At 37.3% G+C, this 22981-nt stretch overlaps 1 protein-coding gene across 29 annotated transcripts in view; it reads left to right on the top strand.

Moving 5' to 3' along the window:
* The window catches only part of Dlg2 (discs large MAGUK scaffold protein 2), a 2075786-nt gene that overhangs the window by 1559805 nt on the left and 493000 nt on the right, over window positions 1-22981 (top strand). For all 29 annotated transcript variants that reach the window (XM_070034861.1, XM_070034862.1, XM_070034867.1 and 26 more), the window contains 2 exons: window positions 12040-12184; window positions 15211-15349. In XM_070034861.1, coding sequence (XP_069890962.1) covers window positions 12040-12184; window positions 15211-15349 — 284 coding nt within the window. The remainder of the gene's footprint in view (window positions 1-12039; window positions 12185-15210; window positions 15350-22981) is intronic.

Genomic DNA, 22981 nt, shown 5'->3' on the forward strand with positions numbered 1-22981 from the left:
CTATCTACTCAGGAGGCTAAGATCTGAGAATTGCCATTCAAAGCCATCCCAGACAGGAAAGTCGATGAGATTCTTTTTTTTTTTTTGGGGGGGGGTCTGGTCGTGGGGCCTGAACTCTGGGCCTGGGCGCTGTCCCTCAGCTCTTCAGCTCAAGGTTAGCACTCTACCACTTGAGCCACAGCGCCACTTCCGGCTTTTTTCTTTTTGCTTATGTGGTGCTGAGGAATCGAACCCAGGGCCTGGAGCATGCAAGGCAAGTGCTCTACCACTGAGCCACCTTCCCAGCCCTCGATGAGATTCTTATCGCCAATAAATTACCATAGAAAGCTGGAAGTGGAGCTGTAGTTAAAGTGGTAGAGTGCTAGCCTTGGGCATAAAAGCTCATGGACATCATCCAGGCCCTGAGTTCAAGCCCCAGCACCTGAACAGCAAGAACAAAATAATGTTAGAACATATTTTCTTGTAAATTTCTCTCTTTATTCACAATTCTGCCCTTTGGAAGAAGAAAAATAAGATTAACTCCTATTCCACACATGTTTCAAAGGGTTTTACATTGCCACTTTTCCCCTTCTTGGATTTTTAGAATGTTTTACACATTTTCCATTACTTCTGCAGTAAGTTGTATCACATATTCATTTATCTTTTCTAAGTAGATTATACTTAAAACTTCTGTGATTCTTAATAACCTTGTTCCTACTTTTAAAAACTCCAGGAAATTTTGTGACGTCTGACCTTTGCATTATTCTGCTAGCAGAGAAATTAATCTTATCTGTATCTTCCTCAATAAGCCTCTTAGTGTTTCAATAAGATGACAACTGTCAGATCACTCTGATGTTCAATGGGTCACCAAATATATGGTATACATATCTTTAGCAGAATAATATTCCTTCAAAATTTCCCCTGATAATGTGATACTAGAATTTTGTACAGTTTTATGGAGTGACAGGAACATCTGATTACTTTGTACTCTACTAGTAGCTAGACTGAATGGATTATCGATCATCTGGAATTTCATGGGACACGTGGTCAAAAGTTAACAGCATTGAAAAATTTCAAATTCTAACATATCTTTTCACACACTGGTTTTTCTTCTATCCTGATAAGGTGATATACAGAGCCAAATATATTATAGAAATATGATCTTTTCCACCTTTTATGAATAATACCAGAAACTTTGACTCCAGGATCATCTTTTTTCTCTACAAGGACACCATTTATTGTTAGTTGTCGAGCTTCTTGTCATATTATAATGTAAGGCTTAAAAATCTTAGACTTTTTTTCTCTTTGTAACCTCTACTTGACATTTAAAAGAAAAACTAGTGTGAGTGTTTATCCCTTTTATGGAGTAGGAGTCCCATATCGTTTTTCCTTAAAGGGAAATAGTAAGTAAGGATGGGAAGGTGGCTCAGTGGTAGGGTGCTTGCCTTGCGTGCATGACGCCCTGGGTTCAATTCCTCAGCACCACATAAGCAAAAAGAAAAAAGCCGGAAGTGGCGCTGTGGCTCAAGTGGTAGAGCGCTAGCCTTGAGCTGAAGAGCTGAGGGACAGCGCCCAGGCCCAGAGTTCAGGCCCCACAACTGCCAAAAAAAAAAAAATAGAGAAATAGTAAATGAGTGGAATGACTGGTTCGCAGCCCCAGTAGCACCTTGGTATCACGATCAGCTTTTGAACAGTGGTAAGATCCAGTCTCTTACTAACCATGAATAATTCAACAGAACCTCTGAGATAGGGGACCATATTCATATTTTAACTTTAAATTTTCTAAGTTATTCTGATGTGCAGTTGTCTTATGAATAAGCCCTGTCTTGACCTAACCCCACCCTAGCCCACTTCCTTGTTGCTACTATTGCTTCTAGTAGAAACAAATCCAGTAGTGCTCCTCATGCAGGTGAGGCTATAATAGAGGGCCATTTAGGAAATTTCTGCAAGGATTTGGAAATCGTTGTGAATAGTCAACCTTTCACTCCAAGCAGTTGGCTCATGCCTGTCTTTCTAGCTATTCAGGAAGCTGAGATCTGAAGATCACAATCTGGATCCAATCCAGGCAGGAAAGTCTATGAGACTCTTAGCTCCAATTAACCACCAAAAAAGTGGGAAGTGGAGCTGTGAATGACGTGGTAGAGCACTAGCTTTGAGGCTAAAACCTCAGCAACAGTGCCCAGGCACTATCCAATGTTCATTTGCAATGACATATTTTATTTCAGGTTAAAGCTGTCTATTGATTCTTTTTTTTTAATTTTGCTTATAGCTCAATATAGCAAACCTATTTATGCAACGTGTTTTACAGGTTATGTCATTTTAAAATACTTTTAATGTCATACTATGTTAATATATTATTCACATATTGTACACAATATACACAAGAAGTAGAAATCGAAAAATGCAAATAGAAGTTCAAGCTTTCTCCCTGTTTGCAGTGGATGGCCCTGGGGTCTATACCATACTGTCCATTTTCATGAAAAATGCTATGGAAAACATTCCAGGCAATCAAAATAAGCATTCTTCCTTAACCATTCTCTTTCTATGGAATAAAAAATGCATTCATGATTAATGGGAGAACAATTCACATTACTAAATCTCTGATTGTACTGTATTAGCTGATGTGACCTGGAGCTCACTTTTCATATCAGATTACCATCCTTATAGCCCATGCCTGGCATAGAGCAAGTATCAAATAAATGGATCTTGCTTCTTCAATGACCTTCATTCCTATCTCTCACCTTTCTGACTCAACACAAAGGTGAAATAGAACCTTGTAAGATGCCTCATTCTGTCTACAAAAGGGGGAATCTTGCTTTACCTTTGATATGACACAACCATTATTTTAAGCTTATTTAGTTTTTTTAATGTTTATTAACTTCCAAATATTTGTAATGTCTCATGGGTGAGAATTCAATAAATGAAGATAATTTAATCACTGCCCTTGAGAAGGTCAGTCTTCAAAGTAGAAAGAGGAACTGCAAGTTAACTACTATATTAGGTAGGGATGACAACTACCACAGAAAAATCCTGGGACAAGTAAAAGCTATTTCCGCTAGCAGTAACTCAATATCTGATTATGATTGTTTGACTTCTATTTGTGTAGTGCTTTATTTTACTCCAGGTCTCTTCAAATTCATAGTATTATTCCTTCTCCCAAACACAAATAAGTCAACAGTAAATAATTCAGGATCATCCCCATTTTTGTATAGGAAAATGAACTTGTAGTAAATGTATACATATACTGAATCAAAACCATGAAACTCTCAAGAACATTTAGTTTTTTATTAACTCTATCTTTTTCAAGCTTTAATATGAATCATGTTCTTAAAGTAACACATACAAAATACTTACAACTAAAATTAAGTGGAACCTTCATTTGTATGAGCTCTATGGTTTCATATATATTTTTGTAGCTAGTAATTATAAATCTATTCACTATGCATAAAAGCTAACTTCTTTTTCCTTTGTTTAAAAACTATTATTTCATTATCTTTAGTGTGCAAATGCTTTCAATTCAACACATCAATTTATTTATATAATATGTCTTGATCAGCGTCATTACACATGGATTATGCTATATGTGGCACGTAATTAGGATACTGGTCTTTTCGTCCCTTCTCATTTGAGGTTTTTCTTTTTGTTCAAATAGAGTTAGTTTTGCTCTTATTATTCTGACCCATGGCCATTGCTGAAAAGATTAAAAACAAGAAAGTACTGATTATTCAGATACCAAGTCAGCCTATTTCTGCTTTATTGACAATTATTTTAAATAAGTTTTATTATAATATTTTATATCAATATACTGCAGAGATTTTTGTCCTTGTTTTTTTGCATATTTTCACATCATTGGTATTATTGAATTGAATTGACATGTCCTTCCAGTCTAATGATCAAATACTTTTGAAAATGAACATTAGAGTTTGTGATTTTTCTGTCCGTGTTTCTAGTCCCACATTTCGTTGAATTAGTGCCTTAGGTAACTTTTATGCTAATCACCCTCTGCTTTGTTCCACCACATTGATATGCTTGCAAGCACATGACAGGAAAGTACTTGCAAACTAGACATTATGCATTCCTATTACAACCTCTCCTGCCCCCACACCTCCCACCTTTGCATTCTTACATACGTGATTGCTTATACTCATTTGAATCTCCACCAAACTGTCCATGTTCCCTTCTTGCAAGTCACCTGGCATCTTTTTCTTCAGCTGGTTTACCATTCTGTCCATTGTGCTCCAATCCTATGCTTCCTCTTCTATTCCAGAGAATGAGTCATCTTACCCCCAACCTCTCACTCGGCCCAATCCTCTTTCCTATGGCAATGGATAGCCAGGCTGCACACTGCCCTTCTGTAGGATGCATCCCACAGAGAGCACTTTACTCAAATGAACATCTTATTTCCTGAAACAAGGCCAGTTGTTCAGTGTTCACCATGATAGACAGATACTCGATGCACATTAAAAAAAAAAGACAATGAAAAGCAATGACAAGAGCAGCTAGCCAATCAGTGCAATGCCCCTTCCCTGTGAATACAATCATCCCCAGCTGTAGGCCCTTTATCTGGAGAGTTCATAGGACAATGAACACACATAATTAACCCAAACAAACCCACTTTGGTGAGAAACATTTTAAAGACTTCAGCACAAAAGAGTACTTTTTGGTCCAGATCCCATACTATTCTGATGTTTTTTTGTAAGACCACACAGAAGCCTCATCAGCTGTACCCTAATTAAACTCATCAGTTCACAGATGTTTACAGGAAAATGATCAGCGAAAATTTCCACCAAGAAACCCTGTTTCCCAGGAAAAGAGATGGATGCTAACAGGAATAGTAGTGTGGGGGAAAAAAAGGAATATTAAGCAATTTGATATGCCTGTCACTTCACATAAGCCAACACATGCCAATCAATAACACTTTAAGAAATGACTGTCTTGTCTCTACTATAGATGTCAAAGCTGAGGCTTAGAAAGGTACTTTCCCAAGGTCACAGAGCTAGGAAGTACCAAGCAAGGCCAGGGTCCGAATCTCAACTACATAATGTAAAACCATGTGCTCTGTCTGTGTGTGTGTGTGTGTGTGTGTTTGTGTGTGTGCATGCCAGTACTTGGGCTTGAACTCAGTGCCTGGGTACTGTCACGTAGCGTTTTTGCAAAACGCTCTACCACTTACGCTATAGCTACACTTGCAATTTTTTGCTGGTAAATTGGGGATGAGTCTTAAAGACTTTCCTGCCCAGGCTTGTTTTAAGCCAGGACCCTCAGCTCTCAGCTTCTTGAGTTAGATAGGATTACTGAAATGAGCCACTCATGCCTCGCAGGAACATTTATTGCCAAAAAAAGAGAGTATTTAGACTTAGGCCCATGTCCAGGAGTTTCCTAAGTAAGATACAGCCACCCACCTTCATATTGCTACTTTTCTATGAATACATGTCAGAAAAAGACATACTTAATCTCAAAACCCCCAACCAGTGCACCAAATATGTTACTAGAAATTCAGAGCAGCTAAGTCATCCTTGGGTTCTCGTGTCTGGCAAGAGAAAAATTCAGGCAAGATATAAACGTAAGATGAAAGGAAAATTTATTAGAAAACAAATATAATAGAGAGAGTATGTGACATAGATACACCATGAGCAAGACAACACTGCAACCATCTTGTACCTTCTTCAGTGTTACAAAGATGGCTCTTGGGTCAAACAGAGATAATTGAGATCCTTGAAGATGGGGTTGTGATTCCTTATGGTATGGTGCCAAGATGTAATATCTTATGTTTCTTCTGGGGGGAAAGGAGGAGTTGTTTATTGTTTTGTTGCTTTTCTATTATCTTTAAGTAGTTGTACAAAGAAGTAGTCATCTAACAAAGCAGTTTATGAATACAGTTCACTTTGATTAATGTCACTCCTTTCAACATTCTCAGCCATCCCTCCCCTCCCCACCCCTTCCCTCACTCTTCTTAATTTTGTAATGTTCTGGTTTCATTTGCTTGTCCTTTGCCCTTACTTAACAGGTACAATACTTCTTCCTTCTTTTGTAGCCGCCAGCTCCCATTTTGTTGTCAGGCAGGTTTTGGTTTATAAGCTTATCCTGCCATCTTTAAATTGTAGAGGCCAAAATTCCCCAATTGTCAACTTTCTACTAACTCATATCAATTTGCCAAATAAAGAGAATTTGTGAAGGTCATAGAAAGGAGAGTTAATATGCATCAGCCATGAGAAGATTGCACTCGAGTACATCATTCAGCCATCATTGAGGGTACAGATATCAGCCTTAAGTTACACAAAGGGAATTGGGGGTTGATGTGAAAAGGTCCACACAGGGATTCCATCTTCCCAGTCACAGGCATGGACTGCTTGACCCTTATCTGGATCCTTGTCACAGGAAGGGTTATCACTTGCAGGGAGTAGGAACAAGGTGGCCACTGTAGCTTGGTGGGTGAGCTGTAGCCCACAAAATGATGAGAAGTTGTTTGTTACCTGTCTGAGTGGCAGCTTTTCTTTCTTCATAAAATGCTTCGAGTGATAAGTACTCTACTTTGTGGAGGTGGTTGCAAAGTGACTTCAGGAGAGAATGGCTAGGGTCAATGGGTATAGACACAAAGTAAGAGGCTGGATGCCCAGCTTCTATTCTGTTTTTTAATAAATTCATGGGCAGCTTTTAAGTTTCCACTTAAAATGATATTGCCTGTTCCATAATTAAAATGTCTACAAATGTAGTCAAAGAAAAACATAAAACGACACCATTTTGAATAACCACGAGTATTGCCACTGTTAATTTCTCTTTCCCGTCTGCGTTCTAGTCTCTTTTCCTAGTGCTCTGCCAGCACATGGAGGAAATGTTTTCTGGATTGTTTCATTGTCCACCTCAAAAATGGCAAAGAATACCATTTTAAAAGCTCTGCCCACATCTCTCCTGTGCTGATAATCTCACAAGCTGTGAGTTTTTTGCACTCTGGGGAGAAAGACGATGAAATCTTGTCAGAAACAGAACTTTAGGTTTTCAGCCTTTGACAACATTTTCCACTGCTTTTTTTCTTCCCCTTTGTGTTTTACCTCCAAATTCTGTTTCTCTTGTATTTTTTTCAATATAGACACTTGTGGGGTCATTTTTACAACTCTCAGAGCTGCCTAAGACCACAATTTTTGAAAGAAAGAGAAAGAACACCACTTTCATGTGAATTTTAAACCATTGTATAATCTTGTAACTATCAACCGTTTGGGCACAAGAGGTACTGCCCCCAAATTAGGAATTAATGAAACAGATAAGACTGTTTTCAAAGAATGATGAGATATATTACGCTACTTTCTTTTTTTTTGCTTATTTTTTAATCTTTGACTATAATCTCACCACAGGAACAAACAAAAAATAGAGTGATCACTTGGACTTTTGTAGTCTTTTGCAATATTTTATATATATATATATATATATATATATATATATATATGCAGATATATATATCAACTTGGAAAGAGAACCTATGCTCCTAAAAGAAGAAAATGGGAGCCCAGTGCTGGTGGCTCATGCCTGTAATCCTAGCTACTCAGGAGGCTGAGATCTGAGGACCACAGGTTCAAAGCCAGCCCTGGCAGGAAAGTCCGTGAAACTCCTATCTCCAATAAAAACCACCAGAAAACCGGAAGTGGCGCTGTAGCTCAAATGGTAGAGTGCTAGCCTTTAAGAAGAAAATGGGAAGAAAAATAGATAGATGCTATAAGCAAGCTCTAGAGTTTAAAGAAAGAACACTCCCAAGATATAAATATGACAGTCTCATTTACATCTTTCTCGAGGCCCAAAACAGTACTGATGGCCTTGCCATTTGGAGGCTATGTGACCACTTTGTTCTAATAACGTCCATTTTACTCATCTATTATGTGGGACTAATTATTAGTATCCTCTTCATGAAAATATAGGGAAGGTCATCAATATGGTTTATCTAAAAATGGCATAGGAGGAAAAGGAGGCATAGCTCAAATGGCCTTAGGCTTAGTACAAGGTTCAAATACTCCTATATACAAATGTTCCTAGGTTCAAACTTTAATACCACCATATATACATATAGATACATAAATATATCACATAGTGCTCTTCAAATATATGCTATGAAAATATTAAATAAATGTTAGCTGCCTTTACCATCTATGTTTTCCATACTGTAATCTCTCTAAATTCTCCCTCCTTTCATGGGTCTATTCAACTAAACATTCACACCACAAACAACTGTGTCCAGTTAGAATATGGGTTGAGGAGACTAGGAACTGTGTTTATTTGGAAGAAGCATCATAGCTTCATAGAGTGATTAAGAGTGTGGGCCTTGGAGCCGTATTTGAATTCTGCATCTACCATTTATCAAATCAATGGCATTTTGAAAGTGTTCTTTTTTAACTTCCTGGAGATATGCTTCTTCCAGCTGTAAAAGTAATTATATTAGCCACCAAGTAATTATATTCACGATCTGATAAGCTATTTTGAGTTGTGGTAATATATGTAAAATAAATTAGAATAGTACTTGGCATTTAATGCAGGCTATATAACTGTTTGCTCTGATGATTATTAATCTTACTGTTTACCACTGTGTCTACTATTTAGAAGATACATGACAGGTATGTAGTAAACATTTGATGAATAAATAAACTCATGCCAGTCACTGGACATATGAAAGGATTTAAGAAAAGACCACTTGTCTAAACACCACTTGTCTACCAGAAAAATGTAAGAGCCAGTAGACCAGTGCTAGAGCACCTGCCTAGCATGTATGTAAGGACCTGCATTCAAGTCCTGGAGGGCAAGAAGGAAGCAAAGAGAAGATGGAGAAAGTAAAGAGATAAAGAAACAAGAGAGGAGAGAGAGAGAGAGAGGTATAAACAGAGAAAGAGAATGAGAAAGAAACATCAATACATCTTACAGCTTAATGAAGAATTAATAGTATTCGTAGTCAGGTTCAACTTCCCAAAGTTCCAGGCTTTCTATCATGGGCTACACCACACAAAAGATTAACTGGCACATGGTATTTATATAACAACATGAGAAAAATAAATTAATAATAAATAACAGTGTGGCCAGGTTTTGTATAATAAAATACAAATTAAAGATTACACAAAGTATATTCACAACTTATACACAACTCAGCTTTCTGTAACTTGGATTATCCTCAGTCAACGGTAAGCCAAAAAATATTAAATAAAAACTTTTAGGAAAAAACAATTGTAAGTTGTGCAGTTTTCTGGGTAATGAGACAAAATGTCACATTACTCTGCCCCATCCTACTAGAGCTAGGAGTCAGCCCTTCATGCAGTTTATTCACACGTTATATACTTGCTAATCACTCCCTCTCATCTCAGTTATTAGATTGACAGTCATCGTATTGTAGTACTAGTGTTCAATTCATCCTATTTTACTTCATGTCCCCCAAAATACGGAGTAGAGATGCTGAGAATAGAGGTGTATTGTTATACTGTTTCTATATTGGTATTAGTTATTCATCACTTGCTATATTTATCTCCTGGTCTGTAAACTGGAATTTAGCCTAATATGATGTATAAGAAAAAAACAACATATGTAGGAATCAATGCTATCTTCAGTTTCAAGCACTTGTTTAGGGTCATAGAATGTATTCCTCTCAGAAATAGGGATCCAATTTGCTCTTTTATACCAATTCTATAACATTTCAACAGAACATTACTCAAGAATCACTCTGTAAATGAATAGTAGCCAAGTATAGCCTGGATATTTATAAGACTTTATAATATTTGTAATAATATTTGTAATAATATTTATAATAATATTAAAAACACTTTCTAATATTATTTCCTCAGTGACTGTCTTTCTGAAGATATATTGAAACCAGAGAAATACTGTAGAGAGCTACTTTAAGGTCAATGCCATTAAGTTGGAATTACCCTGTATTAGTAAAGTAAGAATCATACTGTATTAAAGGCTTCCATGTACAAGAAACAAAGGAGCATTGTTGTTGATGCTGATGGCAAAACAGCACACTTGAACTTGTTCACCTCCAAAGCCCTGTATTCCAACATTAGCACTCTTTCTTTGAAATTAATTCTCAGGTCTGGGGATATAGATCAATAATAACATGTGCAAGGTCCTGGGTTTAATATGTACCACCCTGGAAAAATAGAAACTAGAAAAACAGATTCATGTTAAATTGTTGAATGTTATTCTGATGGAAATTGTGGTGTGTGTGTGTGTGTGTGTGTGTGTGTGTGTTTGTGTGTGTGTGTGTGTGTTTGTGTGTGTGTGTGTGTTTGTGTGTGTGTGTGTGTGTATGTGTGTGTGTGTGTATGTGTGTGTATGCAAGTGTGCCAGTACTAAGGCTTAAACTTAGGACCTCATGCTCTCACTTGGCTCTTTGTTTTTCCTCAAGGCTGGTGTTCTACCACTTGGGCCACATCACTACTTCTAGCTTTTTACTGTTTAATTAGAATCTCAGGAACTTTTCTGTTTGGGCTGGCTTTGAATTACAGTTTGAGAAAATGCAAAATCTGTGAAACTAGGGAAATAGATCTCATTTAGTGCTAAACAAGAGTAAACTGGCTCTTCTTCCAAAAGGCCCTTTGGGAATCGATGTTAAAAAAGCATCATATTGTTAATACAGTTTGGTCTAATTATCAAGTAAATATGATTTATCCCAAAGAAATTACTAAAATTACATATAAATATGAAAAATGTATTTATTGCAATATTATTTATAATAGCAAAAATATTAGAAACAAACTAAACATGTACTTACTGCAGTTGGGGGTGGGTGGGATTTTTTTGCTATTGTTTTGCCAATCCTGGGGCTTGAACTCGGGCATAGGCACTGTCCAGAGTCTCTTCGTACTCAAGGCTAGTGCTCTATCATTTGAGCCACAAGGCCACTTCTGGCTTTTTCTAAATAGTTTATTGGAGATAAGAGTCTTATGGACTTTCCTGCCTGAACTGGCCTCAAACCATGATCCTCAGATCTCAGCCTCCTGAGTAGCTAGGATTACAGGCATGTGCCACCAGTGCCCAGTGACAGTTTTGGAGTGTGTGTGTGTGTGTGTGTGTGTGTGTGTGTGTGTGTGTTGCTGACCATGTACTTATAAAAGCTGCGTTGTCATTATTATAGACATGTGGCACAATGCTCCAGTGGCAAACAAAAATCATGTTGTCTTGTTGAACTTTGACTCTCTAAAGAATTACACTGAGTTCTGGAGTGGGATCAGGGGAAAGAGGTAGATGAATAAAGAAATAACACATGAAGAATAAAGAGGAGAAGCAAGGGGAAAGCAGTCAAGAATTCAATGTATATCCTACAAATCAAGAGGTGTGAAGGAAAAGGGTAAGCAGGGAAGGATGGGTGAGAATCTTGAAAGGAGTTTCATTGATCCATATGCACTGTGTTCATGTGGGCATTACATGGTAACTCCTTTGTACAAACACTTAAAGTAGTAATAGTAATAAAGTCATATTGTCTAAGTGCATTTATGTTATAGTCAAACCCACCCTAGGTTTTAAAAAGCAGTTTCTAAAACAGTGTGTATAAAATGATCACAATTGCTTAAAGAATATATCCAAGCAGGGAGATGACTTTTGGGTTTCCAATTTTCTTTTTTTTTTCTTAAATTAATATGTATTACTTTTTAATCACATAAAAATAACACATTAAGATAAAATATTTCTGTAACTACTGTTCTGACGTCCATTGTAATATGTCAATTTCTCACAGGGAAAGATAGAGGCAACCTTATTTTATAGCATCAGTGTATGTACTCAAAAGTTTTATATTTCAGCATCAGTTACTCTTTCCTTAAAATATATCCTCATGTCTGGAAATTTGGTTCAATGACAGAGTGCTAGACTAACAATGTGTAAGGTCCTGAGTTTAATCCCTAATTAAATCTGCTTTGGCTAATGCTTTGGCTAATGCTTAATACCTCTATTCTCAGAAAGTGTGATACAAATACCTTTGTTAATTATTGCAATTTAATCCTTAAATGGGATCATAATTTCAGGCTTAATCCTGTTTAAGTACTTCTCTTCAACTTCATAGGTTTAACTCTATATTAATTTCTTCCCTTTTAGGTAAACAACTATAGTTTAGAAGAAGTAACACATGAAGAGGCAGTAGCAATTCTGAAGAATACATCTGATGTAGTCTATCTAAAAGTTGGCAAACCCACCACCATTTACATGACTGATCCTTATGGTCCACCTGATATTACTCACTGTAAGTACCATGCTTTGTGTCACCTTTTAATAGCATGTCAACTTTAAAATTGAAATTCTATAGAACCATTCATTGTCAAAGCCCTCTGCTTGCACCTTCAACTCTTACACAGAGTCTAGAAACACTGTCCAGAGAATATTCTGTATTTTCTTCCCAAATTTCTTTTCTGGACCTTGGTTAGTTTTAGAGGTGGGGCACCTTCATGAGTGGCAAATGTATTGTGGTGGAAAAGATTAATAATCAGCATTCATTATTAACTTAATAGTTAATCACCACTTGTTAACATTTATTAATATTTATAATGTGTTGTGAAGAGGGTTATTACCATAGTGTAGGGGCAATGTATTCTATGAGTGTTTATCTCAAACATGACTGACCTCATGCCATAACACTTCCACTTCCTAATTTAGATCTTACTGGCAACAGAGTGAAGGGAAAAAGCTGATAAAATAAACCAGAAGTATTACACTTTCAGTTCATGTTACTTAAGAGTCAAAAATTGAAATGATTTTGGTTTGCCAGCCTAGGCAAAAAAAAAAAAAGTTCAAGAACCCCAATCTGAAAAATAACTAAGGGAAGGAGGCTGGGGCCAAAGCTTACATGGTAGAGTGCAAGTATAAGACCCCAAATTTAAATTCCAGTTCTGTCAAGAAAAGAAGGAGAAGAGAGGGGAGGGGAAGGCAGGGAGGGGAAGTCAGGGAGAGAGAATAGAGGGGAGGAAAGGAGGGAAGAGAGAAAAGAGGAGGGGAAGGGAGGACAGGAGAGGGGAAGGGAGGAGAGGAGGGGGGAAAGGAAGAAAGAGGAGTAAAGGAGAGGATGGGAGGAGGGAAGAAGAGGAGAGGGGAGATGGAGAGCGGAGGGGAGGAGAGGGGAGGAGAGGACAGGAAAGAAGGAGAGAGAAAGAGAGGTGGAAGGAGGATTGTATCGGAGCTTCTTCCTGAGGAAGATGGTCTTACTCTTGAAGAGGAAATCATCCTCCTCCATCACCATAGTGCTTCTTCCCTTTACCTGAAATTGTTATCCTGCAAGAAGCAAGAGAAAATAATCAGTTATGACACTTGATTTGGGTTGAGGGCGTGGTTCTAGGGGGCTCTAGGGCATGAGCGACTGCGCTGATGACCTTACAGTTCCACTCTTACATGAGACCCATATTTTGTCTTCTCCTTAACAGTTCATGATGAACCTTATTGGAGATTCTGTCTTTGAGGATTCAATTTGGAAGCAATTTGCTTGCTTATGTAAAGGCAGTGCTAGTTGTGTTGATATAAGTATGCTTTCTCATTCTGAAATTTTGATAGTTCAGTTGTGCCTCTGGGAATTCAGAATATGCCCAATGTCTGCCATTTAGTAATATGATCTTAAGCAAAATATTCTCAGATTCAGATGTTTCTCCTGAGAGAAATGTAAAGATTGCATAGTTTTCTTACCTGCTCATTACCTTAGTTATTGCTTTTCTTAATGATAATTCTAAAATATCCTCTCCCCCACCCCAAAAAAGAAACCCACAAATTGTCTCTTTTCTAAGAAAGGAGTAGGCTTAAATAAATCTTAACTATTTTCCTTTAACTTTTCCAAGCTTAATGAATTATGAAAATCAGCCTACGGAGACTCTAAGTCACTTCAGCATGGCATATGAGGTCAATGTCAAACAGAAAAATAAAGATGAAAAGGTTTCTAATCAATTCAAAAAATGTGTATTAAGTTACAATATATATGGCATACTTTGTAAAGTAAAATGGAAGATGCAGAGGAAATATAATCATGGCCTTCAAGTAGCTTGGTTTGAATTCAGGTATTTTAATAGCAACAATATTTGGTAGGATAGGAGAGTTGGGAATGCCCTAGAAAAAAATTTTAAAATAACCTTTAGAGTCTCAAAATTGAGAGATATATAATCTGACTTTAGAAGATTAGGGGAAAAACCTCTATGCAGAAGATCGAATAATGCCTTGAAGAATGATGAGATTTCTACATCCAAAATAAGATAAGCAGTAACAAATGAAAAACAGAACTTGTAAATATTTTATATGGTTTAAAAAGGTCAGATATCAATGGGATGACTTTGTTTGAAGATGAAAGAATATGTGAAGGAGGCACTATAGGAATGTAAAGGGGAAAATTATGCTTTATCTAGTATAAGAATTTAATGATGAACAATTAAGCAAGAAAACATGGCCAGCGCTGGACTTGCAAAGGGTTTACTTTAACTCAACATGTAAAATGTTTGAGGAGACAAGGAAGACAGGATCCCCAATGAGAAGATATTGCCAGTTGCTTAAAATGGAAATGAATTAGGGACAAGAAATGGAAAAGAGGGGCTGGGAAGGTGGCTCAGTGGTAGAGCACTTGCCTTGTATGCATGAGGCCCTGGATTCGATTCCTCAGCACCACATAAGCAAAAAGAAAAAAAAAGCCGGAAGTGGCGCTGTGGCTCAAGTGGTAGAGTGCTAGCCTTGAGCTAAGAAGCTGAGGGACAGTGCCCAGGCCCAGAGTTCAGGCCCCATGACCTGACCTCCCCCCCCAAAAAAAAGAAAGAAAAAAGAAATGGAAAAGAACATCCAGAGTAACTGGCCTTTCTCTGATAAAAGTGTATTATATTCTGGGAGGAAGTCTTACACAAGAACTTATTCCTCAGGAGACTTTTGCTTTTAATGATCGGATATTAATTATGTGAAAAGAATGGAAGCCTCACAATTAGAAAGCTAATATTTTTATTTCAATAGAGAAATGAATCATCGTTCTGAGACTGTGTGTTGTAGTTCCCCTTCAGTTCTTCTCATCACCTAATTATATTAACTGGAGTTACAAATATAACTCTACATCTTTCCAATACTAAAGGTCACCATGTACTTGTATATATTAAATGCAAATCATCAGCAACTATGCCCCTCTTGGAAGACAAGAAAATTCTTGGCATGTACAAAACCTTTGCGTTTTTAGTGCATCCTTTGAAGTACAGCAATGACACATTGAATCACCCACATACCAGGTTTCACTTTCTTTCTATATTTTATTTTTTCTCTTAGCTTATTCTCCACCAATGGAAAACCATCTACTCTCTGGCAACAATGGCACTTTAGAATACAAAACTTCCCTGCCACCCATCTCTCCAGGAAGGTACTCGCCAATTGCAAAGCACATGCTTGTTGAAGATGACTACACCAGGTCAGATATATTTGCTGGTTTGGGGCCTTGCTTTTGCTACTGGAAAGTAATCACATTTACCTAACATGTCAGATATTGCGTGGGGCAGTAACTTCAAGCTTTTGAGTGTCATTCAAACTTAGCATAGTCTTGCCTCAGTGGAAGCCTACAAATACTTGTAGGAGAAATAGTAACATACACTTAGCAATATACACTTAGGAACATACTGTGTGATGTATTAGGACTTTCCAGGACATACCCTATTTGGGCTTTACAGCCATCTGAAGTTTGTCAAGGGACAAAATTAGGGCTGATGTTTGTAAGGCAGAAAATGATCTACCAGAATCACTGTCTAGCTAGTTGAGATCCTAATTGAAATTGATTCTGTGACTCCGATTTCCATATTCTTGCCACCAAGGGCCACCTTTAGTTCAGTGGATTCAGAAGCTCCTCTCTGTGTACTACCTATAGGCAGAAGGTAAAGGATTGACGTTAACCCAAAATGGTTTGAAATTCATATACTGTTTATTACAAAGGGGAACAAGGCCCAATTCTAGAAGCATAGGCTAAAATACTCAGGCACAAGCACAGTCATATCTATAGCACTCCTCTGACAGGTCAGTTCTGACAGTTCACAGAGAAGACCAACTTTGTTTATTTAATTCACCAGTAAGGATTATATGAATATTGTATGATGAATAATTCAATGAATGAATGAGTGGATAAATATTTTTAAATTTACATTTTCTTTATATTTTCAAATGGTTTTGTTTCAAAAAATATGCTTATTACATTGAGTGACAGAATACAAATATAATGAAGAAGCAAGAACCTCCTTCCAACTCCCTCCTGAGTGACCTTTCTTGAGGTTCCTAGTGTGACAGTTGGCCACAAACCTGTCATTCCCTGTCCACACCCATGAAAATATAGACAGTTACATTCTCAGATTGAACTGGGACTTGACACTGACTTTATTAAATGGGTTCACATTTTACCCATTGCTCAGCAATTTGATTTTGTCTTTTGAGTAATACGTTTTCTAGAAATTAGATTAAATTTGGATACATACTTTATTTCTATATGTTTTTGTGTTAAAAAAAAAAGATGGAAAAGATGGATTGTTTCGGATTTCCATTGCTTCTATCTAATTGAAACCATTTGTCAGCCTTTGAAACAGCAGAAGAGACTTCCTGCTAGGACATGTTTATTCTTTGGCCTTTCTGTTCTTTGGTATATCTTTTTGAATGATTAAGCATTTTCCATTTATTTTGCAATTTCAGGTTTGCTGAAGTAGCTTGTTATATCTTTAGCCGAGGAATGGAATGTTTGAATGCTGAAAATGTGCATCTGTGGTATAAATCAAATAGAAAATCCTTCCTATGCTGAAATCTCTGATCTCTGTGCTCTTAATTAAAATAAAGTCTGCAGCAGAGACAATTCTCGGGACTATAATGAATTGTGTAAATATAGGCACCTTACCCACGAGAGCAATGATCTATTTGCTTCCATCCTATTGCTAATATTTGACATCATTTTAATTTGAAAATGCTGTTTAGCTTATCAGCACCCATAATAAGTGAACATTTATTAAAGCTTCTTCATAATCCAAGCCCTGTGCTAGTTGTTTTACATACATTATCCATTTAATCCTCTCAAAACTACAGAAAAAAGCCAGGTGCTGATAGCTCATACCTGTACTCTTAGGCTGAGATCTAAGGATCACAGTTCAAAGCCAGCCTAGGCAGGAAAGCCTGTCAGATTCTTTTTTTTTTTAATTGTATTTTATTTTATTTGAGAACATACTGTACAGAGGGGCTACAATTACATGGGCAGGATAATGCATACATTTCTTACCAAGCATTGCAGCCTCCTCCTTTGTTTACACCACCAAAAAAATAGAAGAGGAGTTGTGGCTCAAGTACTAGAGTGCTACCTTTAATCACAAAAGCTCAAGGGCAGAGGCTAGGCTCCGAGTTCAAACCTCAATACTGGCATACACTCCCCACCCCACTCCCCCAACAAAAACAGAACAAGAAAACTTTCATCCACATTTTTGAGATGTAGGAAAAGAAAGTTCAAAGAATTGAGGGAAATTGCTTGTGATCACACAGTTTTTAAATAGAAAAAGTCAGTTTCTTGACAGCTTTAAATTTCTAGCTAGGAAGAAACGTTTAAACTTCCTTCTTTATTTCAGAAGGTATGGTGAGTTATATAAAAGTGTCTATCACAGAAATGTGGAGCTGGAAAGGGACTGTGGAGTTTGGGTGCACTCTAAAGAAAATTAGATCTGGGCTGAGACCATCCTCTGTCACTGGTGGATTGTGCCCTTCCATAAATCTGCAAGCTTCAGTTTTCTATCTGTCCAAGACTAACAAATCAATCTCAATAGGTTTTTTAAATAATTGAATGGCATAATGAATGCAAAGAGTTTCCAATAGAATAGGGCACATCATAAATCATCACAGACTGCTATCTGTTTACAGTACCTATATTTAGTGTAATTCAGCTGTCACATGGAACATTCTTACATATGGTTTCCCATGAAGACAATCAATTTCTGCTACAGTAGCTATGCCTCAGTATCTTCTTTCGGGCCCCTGGCTCTTCCTCAGATTCCCTGAAGCATAGTGTTACTAATAACTCTACATAAAACTTGCTGAATAGCTGGTACCTGGCCAATTTGAAGAGTAAATAATATAACTTCATATATATTCATACCTCCTCACCACTCTGTTCCCAAACACTGGCTTGATCTCCTATGTGCTCCTTGCTGTAGCCATTACATGGGACAATTACTGAAACACAGATTCACTGACTCATTTATTAGTTTTTATGAGTATTTCTTACTAGACAGTAAGTACTGCTAGACGTACAAAAACGAGTAAGAAATAGCATCTAAGATGATCTAAATATGATCAAAGTACAGTCTGTGCATGTATGTAAATATTTAAGACAAAAAGAAATAGTATCTGAACTATTAAGGCAAAATATCTAAAAATCAATGAATTCCCCAATGCCTATTGCACTAAGCAATAACTAATATGTATGTCATCCTTCCGTTGAGTTGTGCACAAAGCCTAAGTTATTTATTGTTTCACAATCTTGAGACTATCATATCTAGAGCTAAACTATCATTTACTTTCTTAAAAAATGGTAGTCAATAGCAGTTATATCTGTCCTTACATGGAAGATAAAGGGTTGGCAACTTTGTGTCAGACCTCATCTTTTGGAATAGCCAGGGTCTTTCAGATAAATGTCTGATAACTTCTAACAGAACCAAACAAACCTGGTCCCTTCTGTGACACTCTGTCATGTAGCCCTAGCACAGCTCCCTAACATCATAAGAGATGCCTAGGAAATATTTACAAATGGGTTTGAGTTTTACATGGATGCCCAAATAATAGCCAATTGCATCTCCAAGACCCTTTAAAAAAAGAAATGACTCCTGAGTCTAAGCTAGAAAAATGAGTAGGCTGCTCAGATCAAGATGTCAGAAAGGACATTTGTGGTAAGGGTTTCATTTGTGGAGACTCACAGAAGAATGTGAAATAGAAAGTAAATATAGCAGTTTCAAATGTGACTCATAAAAATAAAATACAGGTAGTTTAAACTACCTGTATTCCTACTCTTCCTGTCACATGGGACTATATATAACATTAAAAACACGTATCGTATTTAAATCAAAAGTATTAAAACTATGCACCATTTACACTAAGTGCTTTAACAGTTCATTGCCCTTTATTGTCTAATTCCATATTTGTATTCTTTTTATTCTTTCCTTGCTTTCTTTCTTTTCTGGTCCTGGGGCTTGAACTCAGGGAATGAGTACCATCTCAAAGTTTCATTTACTCAAGGCTAGCACTCTACCAATTTAGCCACAGTGCCACATCCAGCTTTTTCTAAGTAGTTTGTTAGGGCTAAGAGTCTCATGGAACTTACTTGCCTGGACTGACTTTGAACTGAGATCCTCCTATCTCAGCCCACTGTGTAGCTAGGATTACAGGCATGGGCCACCAGCACTCCACAGATGCTCTTATTCTTAATAATAAAAATACTCCAAAGTTTAAAAATTATATCATATAATTCATCAAAGAGCAGAATTAAAATACGAATTCCAGCCAGTCTGTCTTTAAAGGTCTCATTCCCATTCCACACCCCTGCCCCGCTATCTCACAGATCTTCTTTCTGTGGACAAGTGTTCATAAAGAGGATCAGGCTATTGTCCACACACACCTCTTGTGAGCTACTTGACTGAGCACTTCACTTCACTTGTGCAAGTCTTGTTTTTCTCATCTGAAGATTTAGGATAGAGGACCTTCTAATTTCCTTAAAAAAAGGATTATAGGGGTAGAGCGCTTGCCTTGAGCTGAAGAGCACAGGGACAGCGTCCAGGTCCAGAGTTCAAGCCCCGCGACCGACAAAAAAAAAAAAAGATTGTAGGCATGATAACTGGTTGCCAGTTTTTAGTTATATATGTTTATCATCATAAGATATCATGTCCTAGTTTATATCTGGGGCTTTTTTTGTGCTTTCCTAAAATAGTAAATGAAGAAATGAATCCTTCCTGATAGGAGGACTTGGGCCAGTTGGGAAATATTTCTGAGAAACAAGAATGTCCCAATAACTACAGAAGTCACATCAAATTAGAAACCTTGTATTCTCTAAGCTCATGTCTTAATCTATGATGACTTTTCTATTTTTTTGATTTATATTCACCTTTCTATGGACTTAACATATGGTAAGCAATCTTGATTATAGCTACTATAACTTAGCTCATCTCTCCTGTTATTTAACATAATGTTTTTCCATTGATTTATAGAAAAAGGGTTCAGATGAGAACAGTTTTGAGTGAAATTCTTTTGGTAGAATTCCTACTGAGTCCACTATAAATCAGTAATCATTGTGATATAGGTACTTGGTTTCATTCATTGGGAAACAGTGATACCAAGATTGTTTTGGATTCAGGAATTATAAACTATCAGAGTTGGAATGGCCATAAATACTGTTTAATCTTCCTCTTCTTGATGGGAAAGGTACAAACACAGAATGATATATGAACTTTTCTTAGGCCCATATTTGTAAGTAGTAAAGTCAGAGTTAGAATTGATAATTTTGAACATTCAGTCCAATACTGTTTCTTTCTTTTTTCTTTTTTTTTTTTTTTTTTTTTTGGTCCGGTCGTGGGGCCTGAACTCTGGGCCTGGGCGCTGTCCCTCAGCTCTTCAGCTGAAGGCTAGCACTCTACCACTTGAGCCACAGCGCCACTTCCGGCTTTTTTTCTTTTTGCTTATGTGATGCTGAGGAACCGAACCCAGGGCCTCATGCATGCAAAGCAAGCGCTCTAACCACTGAGCAACCTTCCCAGCCCTACTCTGTTTCTTGAAGCTGCTGTTTAAAGATTTTAGAGGTGAGACAGAGGGGGTGTCTGGAAGAAGAAAGTAATAATTACAACAACAACAAAAAAGCCCTGCAATCAATCAAGGATCACCTGTGAACAGTGCCCACTTAACATATTACTTACAATCTGGCCAATTTCTTCCCTAGTATTTAGAAGTAAAAACCACATATCTTTACCATCTGGATAAATATTCCTAGGATACCCAAATCACATCATTATCATTAAAATGAAATGAAAAAATGGAGATGCAAAGTAAAATTACTGTTTCAAGACATGGATGATTAGTTCTCCAAGTTATAAGAACAGCAAATGGCAATACAAAAACCAGGGCTCTAAATTACAGCTACAGGATAGATACTTCCCACAGTTAGAAAGTAAAATCAAGTAGCATTGAACTTTGTATAGCCTTGTGCCTTTCTCACTGTCTCACAGTGTTCTTGCCTGTTTATCAGTTGATCAAAAAACATAAACTAAGCAGTCTCAAGTAAAATTTCTTATCTACAGAAAGTATCAAAGGCAACACCAAATTGTGGTGTTGTCTCTGATGCTCACAAGTTTGATTTCAGTATTAACAAGTAGATAACCCTGTGATCAGTCTGGAGTCCATCAATTCTTTATCCTCCCCCAATTACAGAAACGAAATGCATATGCAAGTCGCTTTTTCCCTTTCACTGATCCATTCATTTACTCAAATGAGTATTCAGTTTCAACCACATATCAAATATACTTACATACAACAAAATCACAATGGTCAACAGACAAGGTAAAGTGCTTGCCCTAATAGGATTTATATATCAGTATGTGTTTGTAAAAAATAAAAAAAAAATCCCACTGGCCAGAATTTGGTGGCTCACACCTGTAGTCCTAGCTATGTAGGAGGCTAAATCTGAAGATCATGGTTCCAAGCCTGGCCAGGCAGGAAAATCCATGAGACTCCTATCTACAATTAACCACCAGAAAACCAGAAGGGGAGCTGTGGCTCAAAGTGGTTGAGTGCTAGCCTTGAGCAAAAGAGCTCAGGGACAGCCCCCAGGTCTTGAGTTCAAGCCCCACAATCTCTCCCCCCCCCCAAAATCCCTCTGACTGCTATGAAGAATAAATGGGGAAGTAGTCTGGGAGCTGGACTTGGGGGTAGGAGCCACAATAGAAGAGCAGGAATAGAAGAATCAGAGCTGTACTGGGAGCTAAAGTCCTTATTGCACAGCCCATGTTTTATATGAACAAAAGGCTTGCTTTTAGTCATTATTTTACTATTGACTATCTTTATACTCTGATTTTCATTGAAGTCACCTTTCTGAAACAAAATAACCATTTGCCCTTGCTATATTTTTTCTTTTTTTTCTCTTAATGACCAGGGTATACAGTATAGTGTCGGTTAGAAACAAGCCTTTATAGGATCATATTGCACTATTTCAGTAAAGTATGGGCATGTTACAGCCTCTCTTCTTTCTATCTTATATTAAGTGATCCAGAATCATTGCTGAATGAACTGGAAGTTCCTTCTTCTTCCACAGGAAGAAAGCTTTTTGGCTATACTTAGCCAAGTACAGTGCAAAAGAATGGGGATTTCCCTAAGCAGACAACTGCCTATACTATTGAATTATGGTCAATATTGCCATGTGATTGGGTGCCTATGTCTTAAAGACTTCCTGGTCAGTTTGGAATTCTTCATTGTACATTTCTAGTTGTGCGACCTTTGATAAGTCCTAAAACTTCCCTCTGTCTCGATTTTCTCATTTATAAAAGGACCAGCTGGGTATGGTGGCTCATCTCTAGCTTAGATGAGGGTAATGGTGGTTTGAGCTCATCTTGGACAAAAAAATTAATGAGATCCAATGAGATCCAATCTCAATAGAAACTGGGAATGGTAGCAGTCACCTTTCATCTCAAGGAAAACCAAAATGGGAAGGTTGTAGTCCAGGTTATGTCCAGCAAGGACATAAACACAAGATGCTATTCAAAAATAATAATAATAACCGAAGCAAAAAGGGCTAGGGGTATGGCTTCAAGGGGTAGGGTACCTGTCTAGCAGGCAAAGTCTCCAAGTTTAATCCTCAGTACCACCAAATAATTATTTTAAAATAAAAGGAGTAGAATATCACTTTCTTCTTCAAAGGTTTATTAGGACAAATAAACTGAGTTAATGTTTGTGAAGTGCTTGAAAAACGGTATTCACTTAGTAAAGATGAACAGTTATTAATACTATTAAAAATAAGGATTTAATGATGAACCATTGCACAAATAAAACCCTCCTA

Source organism: Dipodomys merriami, unplaced genomic scaffold, assembly GCF_024711535.1.
Source record: "Dipodomys merriami isolate MVZ:Mamm:240054 unplaced genomic scaffold, mDipMer1.0.p SCAF_25, whole genome shotgun sequence".
NCBI lineage: Eukaryota > Metazoa > Chordata > Mammalia > Rodentia > Heteromyidae > Dipodomys > Dipodomys merriami.